The 26,923-nt window shown below is 36.5% G+C and overlaps 1 protein-coding gene across 3 annotated transcripts in view; it reads left to right on the top strand.

The window, feature by feature from the left end:
- Positions 1-26,923, top strand: part of LOC136040900 (proton-coupled zinc antiporter SLC30A9, mitochondrial-like) — a 150,528-nt gene that overhangs the window by 10,285 nt on the left and 113,320 nt on the right. For all 3 annotated transcript variants that reach the window (XM_065725318.1, XM_065725316.1, XM_065725317.1), the window contains exons 2-3: positions 13,761-13,956; positions 25,333-25,415. In XM_065725318.1, coding sequence (XP_065581390.1) covers positions 13,761-13,956; positions 25,333-25,415 — 279 coding nt within the window. The remainder of the gene's footprint in view (positions 1-13,760; positions 13,957-25,332; positions 25,416-26,923) is intronic.

Here is a 26,923-nt window from a genome sequence, read left to right as displayed (position 1 = left end):
AGTAAAATTTTGTACAATTTTTGTTTTTCTGATGTTTTTGGCAACATATCTATCAGTCCCTCACATATAGTAGAGAGTAGAGAGGTAACTGAATTAAGACACTTTTCTAATTAAGTCCAGTCTAGCACTTTGTTCACTTAGGCTAGGGCTTTGCTTGCTTTCAATAATATTTTCATTGACCTCAGTATTTTGACTTGTTGAGGGGACTGTTGTTTTTCTTATTTGGCATCGAGCCCCCTTATATGTCATATTTTTTGTATATACTGCTTTAAGATCTTCTGTTCGCTCATGATAATGGACACATTTTTGTTGTTAGTAGAGTGTGGGCTCTTGCAATTTGCATACACAAGAATTCGATCTTCTGGTTTCTTATTTTTCTCAGAGCATTAATTTAAATTATGCTTTCCTGAGAATAGAAGGCATCATTCACCAGCCCAGCAATTTAGAGCAGTATGACAAAATTTTTGGCATTTGTAGCACCTTAAGGCAGGGGGTATATATTGTTTTACATTATATAATGCACCCCATATTGAAACTCTTCTTGGGAATTTATCTTCTCCCTGATATTCAATATGACCCTAAACACACTTTCTTTAATTTCTTGCATAGAATCTCTCTTTTCCATAAAACTAATATTACTTACTTCTGGATTGTTTTGTATTTTACTCTTTATTTCCTCTTTATCAGCAAATCCTTTAGGAATAAAAGCAATACCTCTTTTATTTTTTATTTGTTGAGCATTTCTAATATCTTTCCTTTCAAAAAGGAGCGTTACATTCTCTACTTTCAGGTCTTTTAGAGCTATTAATTTACAAGCAATTTCTTCACTTTTTGCTATTATTTCTACACTGCCACCAGGACCTGGGCGTTGACTGATCAGTCCATAATTACCTTTACACTCATGTTTACTAAATTCCTTTGTTAAGTATCTACCAAAAAATAATCTGCCAGTCCTGGGGATAATTGCCTCTCTATCAAACAGTTCGTGGTAACGAACTGTAGTAAGGAGTGACCTGGCTCAATAGTAACCGAAACTCTAAAAAACGGAATTTTGATACCAATAGTTACATCAAAAGAATTGCATTTTAATGCTGATTTTAAATATATAAGTTTCATTAAGTTTAGTCATACCCATCAAAAGTTACAAGCCGGAGAAAACTTGTCTTATTTTAGAAAATAGGGGTCCTAGAATGGGGTCCTCAGTGGTCCTAGAATGTCATGTGAGGGCTCATTTTAACAGAAATTAAAAGCCTAGTGCCCTTTTTAAGTGACCAAAAAAATCAGAGGGCTTCTAGGCCCCCTCCCACGCTCATTTTTTCCGAAAGTCACCTGATCAAAATTCTGAGATAGCCATTTTATTCACCATAGTCGAAAAACCTAATAACGATGTCTTTGGGGACGACCGGCTTCCCCACAGTCTCCGTGGGAGGGGCTGCAAGTTACAAACTTTGACCATTGTTTACATATACTAATGGATATTGGGAAGTTTACAGACGTTTTCAGGGGGATTTTTTTTTTTTTTTTTTGGGGGGGGGGGTTACGTGGGAGGATTTTTCCATGGAGGAATTTGTTTTTGGGGAAGAATATTTCAATGAAGGGGGCGCAGGACTTTGTAGTATTATTTTTAAAAAACAATGAAAAAATAAATATGAAAAGTTTTTTTTTAACCGAAAGTAAGGAGCAGCATTAAAACTTAAAACGAACAGAAATTATTACGCATGTGAGGGTTTCACTTGCTCGTAATACCTCGCTTTTCACGCTTAAGTATTTTTGTAATACTTCTAATAAATACTATTCAATTATTTATTCTACGGCCTTAGTGATTCAGGGGTCATTCTTAAGGAATTGGGACAAAATTCAAGTTTTAGTGTAAAGAGCCAGGTATTCACGAGGAGGTGAACCCCCTCATACGTAATAAAAACATACGAATATAGAAGTTTTTTACGTGAGTTACGCATATTTCTTACTAATGATAGTGTTGGTAAAAAATTAAAAGCTTTAGTTACCTTTTTAAGTAATCTAAAACTTGGAGGGCAACTAGGCCTCCTCCCTCGCTCCTTCTTTCTCTCAAAATCTTCCGACTGAAACTATGAGAAAGCCATTTAGCCAAAAACACTTAATATGCAAATTTTGTTTTTATTATTTATGTGTGAAGAGCAAAAATCAAAACATGCATTAATTCAAAAACATTCAGAAATAAAAAAAAAAAAGTTTTTTAACGGAAAGTAAGGAGCGATATTAAAACTTAAAACGAACAGAAATTACTTCGTATATGAAAGGGGCTTTTCCTCCTCTATGCCCCGCTCTTTACGCTAAAGTTTGACTCTTTTCCTTAGTTCTACTTTTTAAAACAGTAAAAAACTTAAGCGTAGAGAGCGGGATGTAGAGGAGGAAAAGCCCCTTTCATATACAGAGTAATTTATGTTCGTTTTAACTTTTAATGTCGCTCCTTACTTTCAGTTAAAAAACTTGTTTTTTTATTTAAATTTCTATAAAACCCTTAGCTAGATTATAAACATCTGTCATTTTAGTCTGTTTGTCCGAGCATAAGTCATCAGTATGAGTGCCAGAGCACAAGTCCTTTCCTGAACATCTGTTCAGAGTCATGTGTGGAGGTGCAGGGGGCTCTCCGTCCATCCCCACTAGCCGAAAACACCAAGTCGCCTAAGAAACTGGCCAAAGAGTAGCCTAATTATCCTAGAAATATGAGAAAAACAAATTAGCATACACTTACTACTTTTTTAGATTCGACAAGAAGCTTAAATAACACTTTTCACAGACTAATGATAGACAAATATTTTCAACAGACAAGTATATACGGTAAAAAAATTCAATTGAACAAAAAAGCTATTTCACCAATTGTCTTTTCATCCCCCAATCATGCACCATGTTCCCAATAATCAGGTTTTCATTGCACTTATTGTAAATATTGCACCCCCTCCCTTTAAATAGGTCCCAAGATAATATGTGTCTTTGCTGTTTTTCTTCTCTTTAAACAGTTTATTTAAAATAATGGATGACAATGGAAGGAAAAATGAAAACCATGCACCATGTTCCTATTTTCATTTTCATGTTTTCATTTTTCCTTGAAAGTTTGACTCTTCCTTTTAACTCTACTTCTTAAGACAGCAAAAAACTTTAGCGCAAAGAGCGGGGCGTTCAGGAGGAAAAGCCCCTTTCATATACGGAGTAATTTCTGTTCGTTTTAAGTTTTAATGTCGCTCCTTACTTTCGTTTAAAAAAACTTGATTTTTTTATTTAATTTCTGGGTGTTTTTTAATTAATGCATGTTTTGATCTTGGCTCTCCGCACATAAATAATTAAAACGAAATTTGCATATTAATTTTTTTTGGCTAAATGGCTTTTTCATAGTTTTAATCAGAAGATTTTAAGAAAAAGGAGCGAGGGAGGAGGTCTAGTTGCCCTCCAATTTTTTGATTACTTAAAAAGGCAACTATAACTTTTAATTTTTTACGAACATTTTCATTAGTAAAAATATTCGTAATTAAACGAATTAACTTACGTAACGAACTTCTATATTCGTATGTTTTTATTGCGTATATGAGGGGGTTCACCCTCGTCGATACCTCGCAAATACACTAAAGCTTAAATTCTGTCCCGATTCCTTAAGAATGACCCTTGAATCACAAATGCCGTAGAATAAATAGTTGAAATTACTAAAAATACTTTAGCGTAAAGAGTGAGGTATTATGAGGAGGTAAACCCCTCATATGCGTAATAATTTCTGCTTGTCTTAAGTTTTAATGCTGCTCCTCACTTTCAGTAGAAAAAAACTTTTCATATTTATTTTTTTCATTGTTTTTTTAAATAATGCAAAAAATCCTGCACCTCCTTCATTGAAAGTCTCTTCCCTTATGATAAGTTTTTCCATGGAAAGATCCTCCCATGTAACCCCCCCTCCCACCTCAACTCTCCCTCCCAAATTAAAAAAATCCCCCTGAAAACGTCCGTACACTTTCCAGTAACCATTACTATATGTAAACACATGTCAAAGTTTGTAACTTGCAACCCCTCCCACCGGGACTCCGGGTAGTAAGTTGTCCCCAAAGACATAGTTATTAGGTTTTTGGACTATGGTGAATAAAATGGCTATCTCAGAATTTTGATCTGGTGACTTTGGGGAAAAAATGAGCGTGGGAGGGGGCCTAGGTGTCCTCCAATTTTTTTGGTCACTTAAAAAGGGCATTAGAACTATTAATTTCCGTTAGAATAAGCCCTCTCGTGACATTCTAGGACCACTGGGTCGATACGATCACCCCTGGGAAAAAACAAAAAACAAACAAACAAAAAACCCAATAAACACGCATCCGTGATTTGTCTTCTGGCAAAAAATGCGAAATGCCACATTTTTGTAGATAGGCGCTTGAAACTTCTACAAGAAGATTCTCTGATACGCTGAATCTGATGGTGTGATTTTCGTTAAGATTGTGTGACTTTTAGGGGATGTTTTCCCCTATTTTCTAAAATAATCACAACAAATTTGACAAAAATATTATCAAACAAAAATATGTTTTATGGCACTTGGTATTAACCAAGTGACATATAGCAATCGCAAATTCTCTCGGTCTGTCTGTCCGTCTGTCTGTCGGTCCCGGTTTTGCTACTTTAGGCAATTCCAGGTTAGCTAGGACGATGAAATTCGGCAAGCGTATCAGGGACCGGACCAGATTAAATTACAAATAGTCTTTTTCCCGATTTGACCATCTGGGGGGGGGGGGGGGTTAATTCGGAATAAATAGAAAAAATGAAGTATTTCTAAATTATGAGCGGGTGATGTGATCTTAATGAAACTTGATGTTTGGAATGATATTGTGCCTCAGAGCTCTTATTTTAAATCCCGACCGGATCTGATGACATTGGGGGGAGTTGGAGGGGTGAACCTAAAATCTTGGAAAACACTTAGAGTGGAGGGATCGGGATGAAACTTGATGGGAAAAATAAGCACAAGTCCCAGATACATGGTTGACATAATCGGTACGGATCCGCTTTCTTTGGGTAGTTGGGGGGGGGGGGTAATTCTGAAAAATTAGAAAAAATGAGGTATTTTAACTTACGAACGGGTGATCGGATCTCAATGAAATTTGATATTTAGAAAAATATCGTGTCTCAAAGCTCTTATTTTAAATCCTGACCGGATCTGGTGATTTTGGGGGAAGTTTGGGGTGGGGGAACCTAAAATCACGGAAAACACTTAGATTGGAGGGATCGGGATGAAACTTGGTGGGAAAAATAAGCAGAAGTCTTACATACGTGATTTACATAATTGGAACGGATCCGCTCTATTAGGGGGGGGGGGTAATTCTGAAAAATAAGAAAAAATGACGTATTTTTAACTTACGAAGGAGTGATTGGATCTTCATGAAACTTCATATTTAGAAGGACCTCGTAACTCAGATCTCTTATCTTAAATCTCAACCGGATCAAGCATAATTGGGGGGGGGGGGGTTGTTGGGGGGACCGGAAATCTTAGAAAATACTTAAAGCGGTGACATCAGGATGAAACTGGATGGGAAGAACATAATCCTGTTTAAGATACGTGTCTGACATAACCGGACCGGATCTGCTCTCTTTGGTGGAATTGGAGGGGGGGAAATTTTGAAAATTGAGGTATTTGTAACTTACGAAAGGGTGACCAGATCTTAATGAAATTTGATATGTAGAAGGATCTTGTGTTTTAAAGTTCTAATTTGAAATTCCGACCAGATCCTGTGACATTTGGGGGAGTTGGAGGGGGAAACCGGAATTCTTGGAAAACGTGAAAACTGTGGTATTTTTATCTTTACGAATAGATGATCGGATCGTAATGAAATTTGATTTTTAGAAGGAATTCATGTCTCAGAGCTCTTATTTCAAATCCCGACCATATCTTTTGACATTGGGGGGAGTTGGAGGGGGAAATCTTGGAAAAGCACTTGGAGTGGAGGAATCGGGATGAAGTTTGGTGGATAGTATAAACAAATGTCCTTGATACGTGATCGATAGAATCGTACTGGATTCGCTCTCTTTGGGGGAGTTGGGGGGAGGGGTTCAGTGATTTGGTGAGTTTGGTGCTTCTGGACGTGCTAGGACGATGAAAATTAGTAGGTGTGTCAGGGAGCTGCACAATTTGACTTGATAAAATCGTTTTCCCAGATTCGACCATCTGGGGGGCTAAAAGGAGAGGAAAAATTAGAAAAAATTAGGTGTTTATAACTTACGAGTGAGTAATCGGATCTTAATGAATTTTGATATTTAGAAGGACATCGTGACCCAGAGTTCTTTTTTCAAATCTATCTATTGATTCATAAATTTTGTTAGAGCTCATACCATATGATCTCTTGGCTCTTAGCTCTTCTCGCCTCGTCACAAGTGCCATATGAGCTCTTAGCTCTTGTTTCTAACATCATTTAGCAGAAAAGCTAAACAAAATACAAACAAACCAAAACTTAACAACAAAAAATGTAAGCATTTTTTTCGTCTACTCAATATGATATTTTTCTTCAGAATGAGCGAAAGCAATTCTTCTATGTTTGAGCAATATGAGAATATTCCACATGTGAAAAGGAATAAATTACTTCATAAGATTATCGCATATACCTTATTCACAAAACATTAAACGGAAAAACTAAACAACCAACTTTTATCTACTCAAAGAGATACTTTTAAAGATTATTTCGGATCAAACTTAGCAAAATTGATTCCTTTACATTGTTTGGCAACACACTCCACACCTCTACACCAACAAGTCGTAATAACAGTACACCTCTATGGGTGTGGCGCATTTCTGATATGAGTAAGTTATTTTCAGATGAGGTTCCTAACTGTTTCTAAGATATTGCTGTTACAGTCTTTTTAAAACCTGCGTACAAACGGCGTGTTCTGATCCAGTTTATTCCCCCCCCTCAAAATGTCTATAATATTTCACCTTCTTGCCCTTAGGCATGGTTGTATAGTAGTCACAGTAGTAGTACTGATATTGCTAGTAATAGTATTGAATAGCGGTAGTACTACAAGCAGAAGTAGTATTAACCTATTACCTTTTGGTCAGTTGAACATCCATCTCATCAAGTCCTGGAAGTTTCAACTTAATACAACAAGCCATTGCTATGACATTGCTGATATGTCTTTTTGATAACCTGTATGTTTATATACTTATCGAAATCTTCCCATATTGTATTTTGGTGACGTGATCTTCCTCTTTAAGTATTTCCTGAAAGTTTCGAGCTAATACCCAAATCAACTCTTGAGATACGTTATTTTGACAATGTCCATCCACATAGCGTCTTTTGATTTAGTTCAAATTTCCCCTCAGTATTGTAAATGGACTAAAGAGGTATTAGTATTGGTGGTAGTTGTGGTATTATTGATATCATGCAAACATTGCCTTTAAGATCATCGCCCTTGGCATTTTCTGGATTTTCCAAAATAATATACCCATTTATTCCTGTGTTGTACCCTTTTAATAATCCATATACATATAACGTGCTTTAATTTAGTTCAACACTCTCCTCAACATTCCATGAGAGGTTCACTTGAATACCCTTCGTCTTCTTGGAAAGTAAAGTTCAAACATGCATACTTTTCTCAATAACATGTGCAATGTGTAAAGAATTAACAAATTGCCTAGCGTACAGCTCTTGTCCTGAAGACCATGGGGAGGTTTATATCCCGATACTGGACTTTTCAGCAATAATGAACAAAATACCTCTCCTAGAATTTCGATTGGATATGTTCTGGGGAATGACCGGCCTGGGGGGGGGTGTGACTTTCCTTCATTCACATTTTATTCTGAAAAGTTTTCTCTTAATTACGTTTAAAACGTATCAACTTTTTTAACTTTAATAAATGAAGATTTACTAAAAGTTGAAGGAACAAATATCCGTATATGTATAATGATCCGACAATGCACAGCCATTTTTTTCAGCAAAGTGGAAATTATGTTCTGGTCCGGAGAAGGTATGGCGGTTGTCAAAGACCTAATTTCCATACCTTTCAACTACGCTGAACAAAATGGCTATCTCAAAATTTTGATTTCTTGTGTTTTTGGAATTGATTGGTTTGCGGGAAAGGTGTTGTTGCCCTAAAATCACTTTCGACCAATGAAAAGAGCAGTAGCCCTTTAAATTTTCAATCGAATTAACCTTTTTCGAAGTTTCTACGATAAAAATGGCCATCTTAAAATTTCTATCAGATGGATTTTGGGAAAATACGAGGTTTGAGTGAGGGTTAAAGGCTTAATTCATTAATGATTAATTAATGAGGGTTAAATAGGGTTTGAGGCTTAAAACGCTTTCTCTTTGGCTTGTTTCGCACTTCAAATCTATTCCTGAAAGATCCACTTTATACTACAAAGTCTATCCATGTTCATCAAAGATCAATTCCAATTGAAGGGGAAAAGGTAGATAGATGCTTCAAAATACCTTCCTAGGGAATTATTTGGGCTTCCGGACCATTGTTCAAAGTTTTGTTGGCCTGTCTCAACTACTTTTCAAGATAACAAAAAGTCCCTCATCTCAAGCTTTACTCCAATCATTGCCAAACAGGCACATTAAGTCTGGGAGTAGGAGAAACCCCCTTCCCCTAATTTTTTTTTGGCCAGTTGATAAAATAGTGGTATAAAGCACTGATTTTTATATCGGCCTTTTTTTCTTTTCTTTTTTTTTATTTGGTAAATGGGCTGAGGCAAATGAAATTTTTCGAACTGAGACCAAACCAATGGATTGGTCTCAGTTAGAAAAAAATATGAAAAAATCTTACAATTAATTTAAATGATCAGCCAGTTGGCAGAATTCATTCCCCCCTTAAACTTTTTGGGTTGTGATGTGTCAAATTTCAAATACTGATCTAGTATTGTGCAAATACCGTCGGTTTTTGCTAATCGTTGATTTGTGAGTGACTCGATTTTAAAATTAGGATTTTTAGCTTTTCAATTTTTAATTTTATCTGTTTGTTATTTTTGATGGTTCTCTATGTTGTTTGGTTTCATGGTTTGCTTTCTGTTTTGTTTGTTTTGATCCACATTGTTTCGTTCACTTCCGTTCAAACAATGTGATTGTGTTTTCTTCTGACTTTTTCTTGTAGCACTGAAGAAGAGATGTGGCTGTCCTTTTGAAATATCCGTTTGTATCATCCAGTATTTTCAATGACCCCATTACTGCTTTTCTTGTCTTTTGTATTTGTGATAGCAGACCAGTGTGACTTACTAAATTATCTTTGAATCGTTTCTTTTTGACAGACTCAATTGCTGAGACTCAGATTAATTTTGCATGAAACGAGACTTGGCGTATTTCTGTCCTTTTTTTCCATTTTTCTGTCCATATTTCTGTCCTTTTTGTGTTTATTTTCTCCTTTTTGCACTCAGTCTCCAAAATTCTGTACTTGGAACTTGGATTGTTTTTATACTGAGTCATGCCCTTAGCTATTTTTTTCCTGATTCAATCCACAGCTTTTTACTTTATGACTGCGACTTTGCTGACGACGTAGCTCCTACTACTCATTTTATAGAAGGTATGCAAAGAAACATTGAGGAGCTAGCTTCAATAGCCTCCCAAACAGGGCTGCAGATTAACATGAAGAAAACTAAGGCTCCTACTACTCATTTTATAGAAAGTATGCAAAGAAACATTGAGGAGCTAGCTTCAATAGCCTCCCAAACAGGGCTGCAGATTAACATGAAGAAAACTAAGGCTCCTACTACTCATTTTATAGAAAGTATGCAAAGAAACATTGAGGAGCTAGCTTCAATAGCCTCTCAAACAGGGCTGCAGATTAACATGAAGAAAACTAAGGCTCCTACTACTCATTTTATAGAAGGTATGCAAAGAAACATTGAGCAGCTAGCTTCAATAGCCTCTCAAACAGGGCTGCAGATTAACATGAAGAAAACTAAGGCTCCTACTACTCATTTTATAGAAAGTATGCAAAGAAACATTGAGGAGCTAGCTTCAATAGCCTCCCAAACAGGGCTGCAGATTAACATGAAGAAAACTAAGGCTCCTACTACTCATTTTATAGAAAGTATGCAAAGAAACATTGAGGAGCTAGCTTCAATAGCCTCTCAAACAGGGCTGCAGATTAACATGAAGAAAACTAAGGCTCCCACTACTCATTTTATAGAAGGTATGCAAAGAAACATTGAGGAGCTAGCTTCAATAGCCTCCCAAATAGGGCTGCAGATTAACATGAAGAAAACTAAGGCTCCTACTACTCATTTTATAGAAGGTATGCAAAGAAACATTGAGGAGCTAGCTTCAATAGCCTCCCAAACAGGGCTGCAGATTAACATGAAGAAAACTAAGGCTCCTACTACTCATTTTATAGAAAGTATGCAAAGAAACATTGAGGAGCTAGCTTCAATAGCCTCTCAAACAGGGCTGCAGATTAACATGAAGAAAACTAAGGCTCCTACTACTCATTTTATAGAAGGTATGCAAAGAAACATTGAGGAGCTAGCTTCAATAGCCTCCGAAACAGGGCTGCAGATTAACATGAAGAAAACTAAGGCTCCTACTACTCATTTTATAGAAAGTATGCAAAGAAACATTGAGGAGCTAGCTTCAATAGCCTCCCAAACAGGGCTGCAGATTAACATGAAGAAAACTAAGGCTCCTACTGCTCATTTTATAGAAAGTATGCAAAGAAACATTGAGGAGCTAGCTTCAATAGCCTCTCAAACAGGGCTGCAGATTAACATGAAGAAAACTAAGGCTCCTACTACTCATTTTATAGAAGGTATGCAAAGAAACATTGAGGAGCTAGCTTCAATAGCCTCTCAAACAGGGCTGCAGATTAACATGAAGAAAACTAAGGCTCCTACTACTCATTTTATAGAAGGTATGCAAAGAAACATTGAGGAGCTAGCTTCAATAGCCTCCCAAATAGGGCTGCAGATTAACATGAAGAAAACTAAGGCTCCTACTACTCATTTTATAGAAAGTATGCAAAGAAACATTGAGGAGCTAGCTTCAATAGCCTCTCAAACAGGGCTGCAGATTAACATGAAGAAAACTAAGGCTCCTACTACTCATTTTATAGAAGGTATGCAAAGAAACATTGAGGAGCTAGCTTCAATAGCCTCCCAAACAGGGCTGCAGATTAACATGAAGAAAACTAAGGCTCCTACTACTCATTTTATAGAAGGTATGCAAAGAAACATTGAGGAGCTAGCTTCAATAGCCTCTCAAACAGGGCTGCAGATTAACATGAAGAAAACTAAGGCTCCTACTGCTCATTTTATAGAAGGTATGCAAAGAAACATTGAGGAGCTAGCTTCAATAGCCTCTCAAACAGGGCTGCAGATTAACATGAAGAAAACTAAGGCTCCTACTACTCATTTTATAGAAGGTATGCAAAGAAACATTGAGGAGCTAGCTTCAATAGCCTCTCAAACAGGGCTGCAGATTAACATGAAGAAAACTAAGGCTCCCACTACTCATTTTATAGAAGGTATGCAAAGAAACATTGAGGAGCTAGCTTCAATAGCCTCTCAAACAGGGCTGCAGATCAACATGAAGAAAACTAAGGCTCCTACTACTCATTTTATAGAAGGTATGCAAAGAAACATTGAGGAGCTAGCTTCAATAGCCTCTCAAACAGGGCTGCAGATTAACATGAAGAAAACTAAGGCTCCTACTACTCATTTTATAGAAGGTATGCAAAGAAACATTGAGGAGCTAGCTTCAATAGCCTCCCAAATAGGGCTGCAGATTAACATGAAGAAAACTAAGGCTCCTACTACTCATTTTATAGAAGGTATGCAAAGAAACATTGAGGAGCTAGCTTCAATAGCCTCCCAAATAGGGCTGCAGATTAACATGAAGAAAACTAAGGCTCCTACTACTCATTTTATAGAAGGTATGCAAAGAAACATTGAGGAGCTAGCTTCAATAGCCTCTCAAACAGGGCTGCAGATTAACATGAAGAAAACTAAGGCTCCTACTACTCATTTTATAGAAGGTATGCAAAGAAACATTGAGGAGCTAGCTTCAATAGCCTCCCAAACAGGGCTGCAGATTAACATGAAGAAAACTAAGGCAATGTCAAAAGACGTCATCACTACGCTTGCTGCAAATTTTAAGCTCAAGAAAATAGAAATTAAGGAAGTCAGTAAATTCAAGTACCTGTGTAGTACACTAACTCAAAATGGCAGTTGAAATAGAGTGATCATCTTTCAAATCTCGTATGCAGTTGCAGCATTCTCTCAATTAAATAAACTCAATTAATTTCTCCAAAGTTAAAGTTGCGCCTGTTCAACAACAACGTAATATCCATATTAATATATAGATGCGAATCCCCGTGCCTGTCTAGGGCTGTAGGGAAAAGGTTATTTGGATTTGAGAATAGTTGCTTGCAAAGAATACTTGCGATTTTCTGGGCAGATAGAGTACCCAACACCCAGATTAGGCTTCTCACCAAGCGACCCGAATTCGGACTTCGAAGGTGGCGATACGCGGGTTACAGCACTAATGAGGCAGAGGGGACATCCCTATGACATTTGGTACTGGAATCCTCCTGGTCTCTGGAAGAGTGGAAGAGAACAACAAATCGCCATTGGTTGTCCCTTGAAAACGAGGGAAGAGTTATACAATCATCTCTCATTAAGCTATTGTCTCTGGATTAGGATTTCCTAATTTAGATGTCAGCTATTGTTGTCCTACACGCCACTAGACGTCGGAGGAACTACTACTGCTACTAACTACTCACTACAACACCAAGTGGCCTGATGCCAACATAGGTGTCCTAATCTATTCGAAGCCTCCCTCTTTAGACCCTCCTAGGAAGTCTCCATTTCCCTTAAATCTTTCCTTACGACATCGTCCTGCAACACCAAGTGGCCTGATGCCAACATAGGTGTCCTAATCTATTCGAAGCCTCCCTCTTTAGACCCTCCTAGGAAGTCTCCATTTCCCTTAAATCTTTCCTTACGACATCGTCCTACCTCAACTGAGGATGACCTGCTTTTCGTTTAACCCTAAATGGTTGGTCAGAAAGGACAATATATGGCAATCTGTCATCTTTCATCTACAGAACGTGCCCTAGTAGGAACTAAGTGTAAGTAAGACGTTTTTCAACTTGGCTACGATTTAATTCGCTTTTGGACCGCATCATCTAAATTCTGTAGCTTGGACATATCTCGTTTGTCCAAGCTACATAACGTGCTTCTTGAATGTGCTCTAAGAGGAACTGAAAGTAATTAAGTCGTTTATTGAACTTGGCTAAGCTTTATTTAGTTTTTGGACCGCGTCACCTAAATTCTGTAGGCTGGACATATCTCTTTTGTGCACCCAGTATACAGCTTGGACGTAACTTGTTTTTGGACCAAGATGGAAAGTCTTTGTTTGATTTTGGCTTTAACAAGGACAAACAGGTCTACCTTTTTGTTAAAGAATGAGTGGTTTAGGCAGGGAAGGGGATAGAGACGTCATGGGTCCATCCTACACCTGTCATTTTTTTTTTTTGCAAGATTACAGTTGTAATAAGTTGAAACATGTTAAACTTTTCTAACATGAAGATTCTAGACATGAAGATTCTAGACATGAAGAATCTTGAAATCTTCATGTCAAGAATGAGCGAATTACATAATGTTATTATTTGGTTACTGGGGTTGCGTTGACCAGGTCCTAGTGGAAATAGATTTTCTGGATATTCTGACCGTTTAGGTGATATAGCCATCTTCAAAATTTTGAAGATTGAATTGGAAAATTGTGACTCTTTATTAATTAATTTCATTTTTACTGAGAATAAATCAGTTTTACCTCCAGTGATGCCAAAGAAGAAAGAAGGTGTATCGCTTTCCGAATCACCCACTGAACGGAAGTTCATATCCCCAATCAGAGCCATGAGTGATTATCTTCTTAAGCCCTCGGATTTAGACAACTTAAGAAGGACTAGAAGAAGATCCCCGTATGAAAATGAACCACCCATTACAGTTTATTGGCGGAAAGATGTTGAAACAAAGTAAGAAAATTTTTCAGTCAAATTTTATGATTTGTTTTTGAAGGATTGAAGTGACTTGGGTGAATGATACATCCTTTTTGCTCGTCTGCCAATAAATAAATATATATATATATATATATATATATATATATATATATATATATATATATATATATATATATATATATATATATATATATATATATATATATATATATATATATATATATATATATATATATATATATATATATATATATATATATATATATATATATATATATATATATATAGCATTAATTAGCTCCTGAGTAGTAGATGATGTGGCTCACTAAATTGACAATCTAGTGGTCGTAGATTTCCTTTCAGAGAGATATAGAAATGGAGATATAGAAATGTAGCAAAAGCAAAAGACGTTTTTTTTGCTGAAATTGGGGATATATTTGGGAGCAAAATTGAAAACTCGTTCAAAATTTAGGGTATTTGACACAGCGGTGATGAGTATATATAAAAACAGTTCGAAAGTATAGCAAGAGAAGGATATGCTGAATGTTTTCTATATAAATTGTCTGAGTAATACTGCTTATTGACGAGGTTTCAAATGCTAATATTAATGAATGAGGTGGCTCCCCCTTCTTCACCATGTCATCATTGGAATTTACCATCGCGGATTAGCTTAAATGGCTTGATCATTTCATCATATGTTAAATATGAGAAATGTACAAATGTAGATTCTGAAATTGGTATGATTTGAAGTTTTATCAAACAGTTCGTGGTAACGAACTGTAGTAAGGAGCGACCCGGCTCAAAAGTAAACAAAACTCTAAAAAATGGAGTTTTGATACCAACAGTTACAGCAAAAGAATAGCATTTTTACGCTGATTCTAAACATATAAATTTCATCATGTTTATTTTTACCCATCAAAAGTTATGAGCCTGAGAAAATTTGCCCTATTTTAGAAAATAGGGGGGGAAACCCCTAAAAGTCAAAGAATCTTAACAAAATCCACACCATGAGATTCAGCGTATCAGAGAACTACTGTAGAAGTTCCAAGCTCCTATCAAACAGTTCGTGGTAACGAACCGTAGTAAGGAGCGAACCGGCTCAATAGTAACCGAAACTCCTAAAAAATGGAATTCTGATACCAATAGTTACATCAAAAGAATTGAATTTTAATGCTGATTTTAAATATATAAGTTTCATCAAGATTAGTCTTAGCTATCAAAAGTTACGAGCCTGAGAAAATTTGCCTCATTTTAGAAAATAGGGGGAAAGACCCCCTAAAAGTCATACGATCTTAACGAAAATTACACCATTAGATTCAACGTATCAGAGAACCCTATTGTAGAAGTTTCAAGTCCCTATCTACAAAAATGTGGAATTTCGCATTTTTTGCCAGAAGACAGATCATTGATGCGTGTTTATTTGCTTTTTTTTGTTGTTTTTTTTTCCAGGGGTGATCGTATTGACTCAGTGGTCCTAAAATGTCGTGAAAGGGCTCATTCTAACGGAAATTAAAAGTTCCAGTGCCCTTTGTAAGTGAACTAAAAAATTGGAGGGCACCTAGGCCCCTCCCACGCTCATTTTTCCCCAAAGTCACCGGATCAAAATTCTGAGATAGTCATTTTATTCACCATAGTCAAAAAACCTAATAACTATGTCTTTGGGGACGACTTACTCCCCCGCAGTCCCCGTGGGAGGGGCTGCAATTTACAAACTTTGACCTGTGTTTACTTATAGTAATGGTTACTTGGAAGTGTACAGATGTTTTTATGGGCATTTTTTTGGTTGGGGGGGAGAGTTGAGGGGGGCTTACGTGGGAGGATCTTTCCGTGGAGGAACTTCTTATGGTGGAAGAGACTTTCAATGAAGGGGGCGCAGGATTTTCTAGCATTATTTAAAAAAATATGAAAAAATAATTATGAAAAGTTTTTTCTACTGAAAGTGAAAAGCAGCATTAAAACTGAAAACGAACAGACATTATAACGCATATGAAGGGTTTACCCCCTCGTAATACCTCGCTGTTTACGCTAAAGTATTTTTAGTAATAACAACTACTTATTCTACGGTGATTCAGGGGTCATTCTTAAGGAATTGGGACAAACTTTAATCTTTAGTGTAAAGAGCGAGGTATCGACGTGGGGTGAGCCCCTCATATACGCAATAAAAACATGCGATTATAGAAGTTCTCTACGTAAGTTAATTCGTAAGTTACGTATATTTTTTACTTATGAAAACGTTCGTAAAAAATTAAAAGTTATAGTTGCCTTTTTAAGTAATCAAAAAATTGGAGGGCAACTAGACCTCCTCCCTCGCTCCTTCTTTCTCAAAATCTTCTGATTAAAACTATGAAAAAGCCATTTAGCCAAAAAAAATTAATATGCAAATTTCGTTTTTATTATTTCTGTGTGGAGAGCCAAGATCAAAACATGCATTAATTCGAAAACGTCCAGAAATTAAAAAAAAAAACAAGTTTTTTTAAATGAAAGTAAGGAGCGACATTAAAACTTGAAACGAACAGAACTTACTTCGTATATGAAAGGGGCTTTTCCTCCTCAACGCCCCGCTCTTTACGCTAAAGTTTTCTGCTGTTTTAAAAAGTAGAGTTAAGAGAAAGAGTCAAAATTGGAGGGCGCCTAGGCCCGCTCCCACGCTCATTGTTTTCCCAAAGTTGCTGTATCAAAATTCTGAGACAGCCATTTTGTTCAGTATGGTCGAAAAACCTTATAATTATGTCTTTGGGGACGACTAGCTTCCCCACAGTCCCCGGGGGAGGGGCTGCAAGTTACAAACTTTGACCATTGTCTACATAAAGTAATGGTTATTGGGACGTGTACAGACGATTTCAGGGGGATTTCTTTCACGTTAATGGGGGGATGGGGGAGGGGGTTACGTGGGAATATTTTTCCATGGAAGAAATTATCATGAGGGAAGAAAATTTCCATGAAGGGGCCGCAGGATTTTCTAGCATTATTTAAAAGAACAATGAAAAAATAAATAAAATTATTTTTTCTTCTGGCGGAAGTATGGAGCAGCATTAGAACCTAAAACGAACAGAAACTATTACATATATAAGGGGGTTTGTCTCCTCCACAATACCTCACTCTTTACGCTAAAGTATTTTTAGTAATTTCAACTATTTATTCTACGGCGTTTGTGATTCAGGGGTCATTTTTAAAGAATTGGGAGCAAGTTGAAGCTTTAATGTAAAGAGCGAGGTATTGACGAGGGGAAGAACCCCCTCATATGCGTAATAAAAAATATACAAATATAGAATTTCGTAACGTAAGTTAATTCGTAAGTTACGTATATTAGTTACTTATAAAAATCTTCGTAAATAAAATAAAAAGTTCTAGTTGCCTTTTTAAGTAGCCAAAAATTGGGGTGCAACTAGGCCTCCTCCTCCACCTTTTTTTTTTATCAAAATCATCCGGTCAAAACTATGAGAAAGCCATTTAGCCAAAAAAAAATTAATATGCAAATCCCGTTTTAATCATTCATGTGCGGCGAGCCAAAATAAAAAATATATTAATTAAAAAACTTTCAGAAATTAAATGAAAAAAAAACAAGTTTTTTAACTGCAAGTAAGGAGCGACATTAAAACTTAAAACGAACTGAAATTATTCCGTTTATGAAAGGGGTTGTCCCCTTCTCAATGCCTCGCTCTTTACACTAAAGTTTTTTATTTTTTTGAAAAGTATAGTCTTGAGAAAGAGTCAAGCTTAAGTGTAAAGAGCTTTCATAAACGGAATAATTTCTTTATGTTTTATGTTTTAATGTCGCTCATTACTTGCAGTTAAAAAACTTTTTTTCATTTAATCTTTGAAAGATTGGTGATCATAGCCAAAGCTTATAGATTTTGTTCTGATGAAAAATCTTACAGTAAGAACTTCTGTGCAAGTTGAAAATATTCCAGAAGGACCAGATTTTGGGATAGTTTTTCTGGTGTTTTTAGGCTTAATATCTTAGATTTGGTTTTAAAATTTTTGGTAGTGTGGCTTTCCTTAAACCTCTTATCAAATTTATGATGGAGTATCTTTGAAATTTTTAAGCTTCAGTTTTTCACGTTGGACTGATTAAATGTGATTGGGTCAAACACCTCCATATTCTTAAGTTCTTCTAAGAAGGGGTGGTTTAATCCAATAGGATTGAATCCCACAACGGAGTTATTTGTTCAAGCCAAGGGCTCTTAAATCTGTATTTGTAGAAGATCAATTGCCTGTTGCATTTAAAGAGCTTTTTTGTTGCCCTTTTCCTATAAGACACTGAATTACTACCACCTAGATTTTTTTTGGAAATTATGTGTCAGGGGTCGCTAGAAAATAATACAGAAAATGTATATAATTATATGAGAAATCGTAAGAATTTTGAGATGTGGGGGGGGTGGCCCTGGAGCTGTTTACTCCTTCCTACATTCGTCCCTAGTTACTGAACATGGGTTTTTTCCCGGAACTGTAATCTTGTTTTGAACACCTTCTCATTTTCTTGACTCCTTAAAATTCTATTTTAGCAGTCTCTATTATGAACAAGTCAAAGTTTCTATTTTTACTTGCAATTATTTTCTCTTATAAACTGTGTAATTTTATTTCTATTATGCTTTCACAAATTGCTGATTTAATTACAGACATTGAAGCTATTTTTTTTCTGTAGTCTCGTTAGTATAAGAAGCATTTTACGAGTTTTCTCGTTTTTTAACGGTCAGGAATTTAAAAACTTTCTTTTGTTTCCCAATGACTAATAGTTAACTGTGTCAAAATATTATTCAACTCAGATGACAAGCAAATACAAATATCTCCATCTAACTTTAAAATGGGAGTGATTTTGAAAAGTGAAGTCGCAATAATGCTTTAGAGGCCAGGTGGAATGGAAAATTCTTTAGAAGATACGTGGCCAGTGCGAATTCACAAAAACCTTTTGGCAGTTCTCCGTTTTGTCTTTTCTTTCTTTATATATTTAACGTCGATTGCGGTGCTAAAGAAAAAACAACAGTTGTAAGGCCCAAAAACACAGATATGACTCCGTCTTCATGTGTTTTTACTGTACTTATCGGGATATGTGTCATTATTTACATGACTAAATTGTTTTCATTATCCTGACCCTCTATCCTAATAGTTAATAGACTAATAATTAACTATGTCGTCATATTATTCAACTCACATGACTAGTGAATATATATGCCTTAAAAGTGAAAAGTGAAAAGCCCTAAAAAGTGAAGTCGTAATAATGCTTTAGAGACCAGGTTGAATTATTCCTTAGAAGATAGGTGGCCAGTGCATGCCAATAAGAGATTTTCACCCTGCGAATTCGCAAAAATATTTTGGCAGTTCTCTGTGTTGTCTTTTCTTTCTTTATATATTTAATATCCAGTTTTCTTCTTCATTTAAATTCTCAAAGGTGTTCTCTATAGGGTGTTGGCTTGTGAGATGTTTCAAACAGGCTAAATTGGCTACTTAGGTCTACTTTTGCAGTATTAGCAGAGTTTCTAATAAGTTTTCTTATTCATTTAAATTCTCAAAGGTGTTTTCTATAGGGTTTTGGCTTGTGAGATGTTTCACACAGGCTAAATTGGCTACTTAGGTCTACTTTTGCAGTACCAGCAGAATTTCTAATAAGTTTTCTTATTCATTTAAATTATCAAAGGTGTTTTCTATAGGGTGTTGGCTTGTGAGATGTTTCAAACAGGCTGAATTGGCTACTTAGGTCTACTTTTGCAGTACTAGCAGGGTTTCTAATAAGTTTCCTTCTTAATTTAAATTCTCAAAGGTGTTTTCTATAAGGTGTGGCTTGTGAGGTGTTGCAATCAGGCCAAATGGGCTATTTATTAGTTAATTATTAGTTAACATGCTAGGTTTTGGTAGAGGACAATAGAGCTTTTTTGTGTTTTCTTTATTTTAGGGTATAAATTAAAAGGAAAGTTGTACTTTATTACAATTATTGATTAGTTACAATAGTTAGTTAATTATTAGTTTGCATGCTAGGTTTTAGCAGAGGACAACAGAGCTTGTATATGTTATTTTTGTCCTTTACTTTATAGTCTAAATTAAAGTAAAGTTGCAATTTACTGTAACTATTTACTAGTTGCATTAGTTAGTTAATTATTAGATAATCATGCTAGCTTTTGGTGGAGGACAACAGATAGGGGAATGCCCTACAGATAGGTAGAGTAGCTCCATAGGAGGCTTAGACCAAGTAGGACCTTGTCCCAGTGGGGCCCATAATAGAAACTGGGAAACCCTTCCCTGGGGGTCATAATTACAGGTTGAGGAGGAAGAAGGCCCCTCAAATGTACACTCAGCAGGGCCAACTGCCGTGTTCACACGTCAGATGAGTTACAAACCTTCTCCCAGTAATGGGTTAAATTGCATGGTGAAGCAGAACACCATCGTGGGAGGATCCTCTATAGGAGGGCAACTGTGGCAGGGCGTAAGATCCAGATTTATAGACAATGGCCTCTGTAAAGGGCTGCCTCGACCCTTTCGGGGTACCTGCAAGACTGGGAAATTTGCGGTCAATTTTTCCCACTTGAGGAGTGGCGCCCCTCGAGGAAATTATAGCCTAGTAAACAACACAGCACTCGTACGGGATTCTGATTATTGGATACTTTTCTGGGCTTGGTTTGTTTTAATGGGCGTTTTCGGGCTGAAAAACCTCTTCCTAGCTAATTTATCTACTATGGGCTGCCTCCCCGTAGTAGCATAATATTTGTAGGCATGAATATATAATGAGTCGGAGGTGATAGGCTTGGGACTGTCTGTGCAGGATTTCGACTCTTGTTGATAGAAGAGCATCGCCAAGTGCTGAAAACCATGTTGTGACCAAGATGGGCCCAGGATCGCACAAAGCCTCCAACTTACTGGAGGTCCCAGGGACTTCTTGCTGTCCGGTTCTAAGCCGGCTTAAGCGCTTCAGTGTAGACTTGAGAAGATATGTTGGTCCCCATCCTGCACTAGTATCCGGGATCACTGCTTTTCTTGAGGCCAAAATAATTTTAAAGATTTAAAGAACATGAAAATTGGAATTTGGAATGTTACGACGTTAAAAAATGACTATCGCATCGACATTTTGACTGACGAATTCAGACGGTTTGAACTGGATTTATTAGGAGTTTCAGAAACTCATATCCCAGGGGTAGGAAGCATGATATTAGGTGACATAGAATTTGTTTACTCAGGCAGGAAGGATGGGGTACATAGACAGGGAGTAGGGCTCATGATGAATAAGGAAGCTGCTAAGTCTTGTTTAGGCTGGGAAGGTATTAATTATAGAATACTAATTGCTCATTTTATGACTAGAAAGTTTAGGGTATCAGTTATAGTAGTATATGCCCCCATTGAACCAACTGATGGAGATACTAGTGACTCAGATGAATTTTACTTACAGTTACAGGAGCAAATAGACAGGGTACCAGGTAGAAATATGGTGTTTTTGCTAGGAGATTTTATTGCCCAGGTTGGTAGAAATATGGATAGATGGTATCCTAGCCTAGGTAAATGTGGTGTAGGAAAAGAAAACAGTAATGGCTATAGGCTTTTGCAATTTTGTAGGTATAACAACCTAGTTATAACCAATGCGGTGTTTGGTCCCAAAATGGCCCATAAGTTGACATGGTATTCACGTGATGGTAAGACAGCAAACCTTATTGATTATGTTATTGCAAACAGAAGACTAGCAGGATCAATACAAGATACTAGGGTGTATAGGAGTGCCGTTATTGATGTTAAAAGTAAAGATCACCATCTAGTAGTGTCTAAGGTTAATTTAAAGCTGAAATTTCGGAAGTGTAACTCCCTCCCGGAAAGTTATGATGTGGGTAGACTTCAGGATGAACATTTAAGAAAAAAATTCCAGGAACAGTTGAGTACTAAACTTGAGGGTTTAAAATTTGACAATGTGGAAGATGGGTGGAATAATTTCAGAAAAACAATTGGTGAAGTTGCTGATGGTGTCCTAGGGAAGAGTGCTAAGACTGCAACTAGGAATATTAGTGAAAAAGCTTTAGGTTTAATAGAGAGTAAAAGGGGTTTGTATAAGAATTATCTGAGTGATAGGTCGTATGAAAACAAAAGGAATGTAAAGAAAGTGGAGAAAGCATTAAAATATGAACTAAGGAGATGTGAAGTGGAGGCGATGGATAAAATTGCTGAGGATCTTGAAGATGCGGCTAGACGGTATAATAGTAAAATATTATACTGGCATGTTAATAAATTGAAAGGGAGTAGCCAATCCGGACTAGTCCCAGTTAAAGATAGAAAAGGGGCCACAATTAGTGATAAGGAAAAAGTTAAAGAGAGATGGGTGGAACATTTGAGAATGTACTAAAACGAGATAGAGTTGCATGAAAAGATATAGATGAAAATGAAAAAGTTTGTGATACCTTGGATGTGAAGGAAGATTTGTTTAGTGAGGAAGAATTAGCGACAGTACTAAAAGGATTAAAAAATAATAAGGCCCCAGGTGCTGATAGTATGATTAATGAGTTTCTTAAATATGGTGGCTCTGAGGTTAGGAATAAGCTACTGAAGATTATGCACATGATTTTTGAAAAAGGGAAAGTACCCAATGATTTTAGGAAAACCTTAATTAAACCACTGTATAAGAAAGGTGACAAGAGTGAGTGTCGTAATTATCGAGGCATTAATCTGGTCTCTGTAGGTAGCAAATTACTGAGTAATATGATAGTTTTTAGACTGAGACATGCTGTAGACAAAGTTTTAAGGGAAGAACAATGCGGTTTTAGAAACGGTAGAGGATGTGTCGACCATGTTTTCACTCTTAGGCTAATAATTGAGAAGTCCCTTCGTTGTCAAACACCTTTGGTCCTTAGTTTTATCGATTATGAGCAAGCTTTCGATTCTGTTGATAGAACAGCGTTAACAAAGGTCTTATCGTTATATGGTATACCAGAAAAATACATTAAAGTGATTTGCGCTATGTACGAGAATAATACTGCTGTGGTTAAGGTAGGAAATGAGGTTAGCAACTGGTTTTGTATTAAATCAGAAGTTAAGCAGGTTTGTGTTCTATCCCCCTTTATATGGATCATTTTGATGGACTTCGTCTTAAGGAGCACCGGAAAGGCAATTGGAGACCATGGAATCAAATGGGGAGGAAAAACGCTCCTGGACTTAGATTATGCTGATGATTTAAGCATATTAGATGAAAGTGTGAGCAAAATGAATGAATTTTTAGAGGTTTTACGAGTTCAGGGTGCTAAAATAGGCTTGAAAATTAATGTTAAGAAGACTAAGTCACTAAGGCTAGGAATAAGTGAAGATGAACAGGTGACATTAGGTAACGAAAAGATTGATCAGGTTGGGAGCTTCAGTTACCTTGGTAGTATTATTAGTAAAGATGGTGGGAGCAGTGAAGATGTTAAAAGTAGAATAGCTAAAGCTCAGGGTGTTTTTTCACAGTTAAAAAAAGTTTGGAAGAATAGAAAGATAAGTCCACAAACCAAGATTAGAATATTGGAAGCTACAGTGATGACAGTGGTCAAATATGGCTCTGAAGCATGGGCATTCCGAAAAGCAGATGAAAATTTACTAGATGTTTTCCAGAGAAATTGCCTACGGATTGTTCTGGGTACCCGGCTGACTGACCGTATTTCAAACAGTAGGTTGTACGAAAAGTGTGGTTCAATCCCGCTTTCTGGGGCTATAATGAAAGAAAGGTTGCGATGGCTAGGCCATGTTCTACGGATAAAGGATGACATATTACCGAAGATTGTCCTTTTTGGCCAACCGTCTGGGGCTACACGGAAAGCAGGTCGTCCTTGTCTGGGTTAGGAGGATGTCATAAATAAAGATTTTAAGGAAATGGGAACTTCCTGGGAGGGTGTAAAGAGGGAGGCTTTAAATAGATTAGGTTGGAGGAGGAGCGTGCGTAGCTGTGTTGGCCTCAGGCGGCTTGGTGCTGCAGTGAGTTATTATTAGTAGTAGTAGTAGTATTGCCGTGCTAAAGAAAAAACAACAGTTGTAAGGCCCGAAAACACAGATACGAGTCCATCTTCATGTGTTGCTTGCAAACTTTCTCTGGTAAAGAGGAGGGAGGAGTCTTTTGGGTTGAATCTTGAAGAAGTAATTCTCCGTACGCTTTGATTGCCTAATTGGAGGAGTAGGACCATTGTACCCTACATATCTCTGCCACATCCCCCTAGACTTTGAAAAATACATTTTTGATATTGCCATTGTAAATTTCATTTTTATTGTATTCTCGTTAAATTTTTTTAGATAAAACAGCATAATTACTCTCATTGATTTTTTAAAATATATTTTGCCCCCCTCTTATATTTTCGTGAATTGACGTTCCTATTTATGCTTAGTATAATATTATTACGTCTGCCGAGTTACAAAGCTAGTAAAAAAATAAACTAACACCTGGTAATGTCTTCAGAAAAGTAAGATTAATATTTTATCTATCTCTATACCAATATTTGAATGTGAGTGAAAATTCATTTTCATTTTCGGTTGAAAAGTTCTGTTCTACAAAATTGAATTATTGACCTCGTGTTGAAGCTACTTAGTCTTATAGAACGTCGGAAGCACGTTCTTCAATTAAAATGACGCTAACTTTAATTTAAAATGACGGTAAGCATTAATGACGCTATCATCAATTTAAAATGACGCTAACTTTTTTTTAAATTTGTATACTAGAAAACAGAATTACTAAAGTTTAAGGAGCGACATGGTACGGAATATCTGTATACAATCATTTGAAATTTATTTTATATCCTAAGTTTTAAATTTTTGTGAAAACCAACCTATTATATTTAATGTTGTTGAAGAAAAAATAACCATTAAAAACCCCGCTCCAAAAAATTTCGTGTTTTTACTAACTTTAAATTAACTTATTAGATTAGCAAATTGTTGCTACCCTGGAATTAGCGTTTGCCTGTTCCCACTCAACTCTTTGTTGTCCTTCTTTTTTTTATCCTAAAATACAAAGTTGCGCTAGGTCTGGTTCTGTTATCGGATCATATTTTTGGAAGCATGTTCACTCATGCTACGATCATTATCTCTTCACCTCACCATGGAGACTGGATTTCAATCGCCGTAATTGTTTAAATATACCTAGATACATGCGCAAGGAGGGACAGTTTTGAAGTTATTGCTCAAAAAAGGTTCCTCCTCCAGCGAAATCAAAGTCTGCGTACAAGTTGAAACATAAATTTTTCCCTTTTAGATTTTTATTCTTTTCCTTTTGATTTGGCTGCCACGCTCTATTCCGAATGAAACGCATTTTTTAAATCCAAAAATTTTTAATAGGCTAGTTGAACCTTAAGATTTTATAGATCAAGCCCCTCCTCTCTGTAATCCTGATGGGTCATGCCATATTTTATTCAATTGTTACCTTTGTTTTACCTCTGAGTCTATCTATGATTCTTGCAATGATTTTAGGGCCCTGGAGGTGTGGGGAAGCCGAGCTGCCCTAGAGAGAGAACTGAAGAAAAGAGATCGAGAACTTGATGCGTATCGTCAATGTAAGTTGGTTCTAAAGCTCTAAGATTTTTCCTGTTCTTATCATTGTTTTTGTGTACATTTTAAAGGGGTAAGTGGTGGCTTTAGATGATAAGATCGTTTTGCTCATTAATGTGGTGGCTTTAGATGATAAGATCGTTTTGCTCATTAATGTGGTTGCTTTAGATGATAAGATCGTTTTGCTCATTAATGTGGTGGCTTTAGATGATGAGATCGTTTTGCTTATTAATGTGGTGGCTTTAGGTGATGAGACTATTTTGCTCATTAATGTCGTGGCTTTAGATGATAAGATCGTTTTGCTCATTAATGTGGTGGCTTTAGATGATAAGATCGTTTTGCTCATTAATGTGGTGGCTTTAGATGATAAGATCGTTTTGCTCATTAATGTGGTGGCTTTAGATGATCAGATCGTTTTGCTCATTAATGTGGTGGCTTTAGATGATAAGATCGTTTCGCTCATTAATGTAATTGCAAATAGCTAAGCTAATATAGTATGAACTTTTATTGTAAATATTTTCGCGTAACTTTAGAAGGTTTATGTCTATAAGGATTGATGTCAGTTGTCAGTAAGGACTGATCCCTTGCCATCACCAGCTAGCGCAACTCTATTTATGCCAATAGCAGATATTTATACATGGACATAATTTGCTATGGGGTAGGAGATGGGGGCAACTGTCCCAGTTTGCCCCCCCCCCCTAGCTGAAATTTAGCGTCCTCAAAAAATTGTCAAAACTAAAAAGGCTTACATAAAAAAAATGTATCCACAGAAATAGATTAGTTTTCTTTAATATACCTATGTCTTTATGGTATTATATGGCTCATTTTTCAGTTTTTACTGTCAATTTCATATTTCACATTTCACTACCATAATCACTAGTTAAGCAACATGTAAAAAAAAAGAACAGGGTCAAAAGCAAACCTTATGTAATATACACAAATCGATCTTATTTGAAGTATCAAGGACATTAAAATGAAATAGAAGTTTACCCCCCCCCCTCCCCTGGACCTTTTAGATCTATTTACATTCACACCTGAAAAACCATGGTTTTCTTTCTTTGGGTTGTTTCAAAATTAGGAACTTTTAGGGCAGTATGACATTTTCGACAAAGTTGTCATGCGACAGGTATTTCGACAGCGTATTATATGGCTCATTTTTCACTCTCATTTTTACTTGACTTGGGAAAATTGACTGTAACCTTTCTCCTCTCCTCAGGATTTTGAGAAAATTACGCCCCTGTACTCATATGCATTCAAATATTGACACTTGGATTATTAAAATTCACACCCTTACTAGACACTTACAACCTTATTAGACACTTACACCCTTACTAGACACCCTTACATCCTTTCTAGAATTCACACCTTTACTGTGGGAAGCTGTAAAAAAAAATTTGAGTAGTTTATGCGATGTTAATGAATCCTTCTCTTTTTCAGCCAAATTTGGAAAAAATTGTCGCTTTTTCTAATACTTTGGAATTCACATGATGTCTAATAATTCCGGTCAAGAAGC

The sequence above is a fragment of the Artemia franciscana genome, chromosome 21 (assembly GCF_032884065.1).
Source record: "Artemia franciscana chromosome 21, ASM3288406v1, whole genome shotgun sequence".
Classification (NCBI taxonomy): Eukaryota; Metazoa; Arthropoda; class Branchiopoda; order Anostraca; family Artemiidae; genus Artemia; species Artemia franciscana.
The sequence above is the reverse complement of the archived record's forward strand: the minus strand, read 5'-3'. Positions and strand labels throughout refer to the sequence as shown.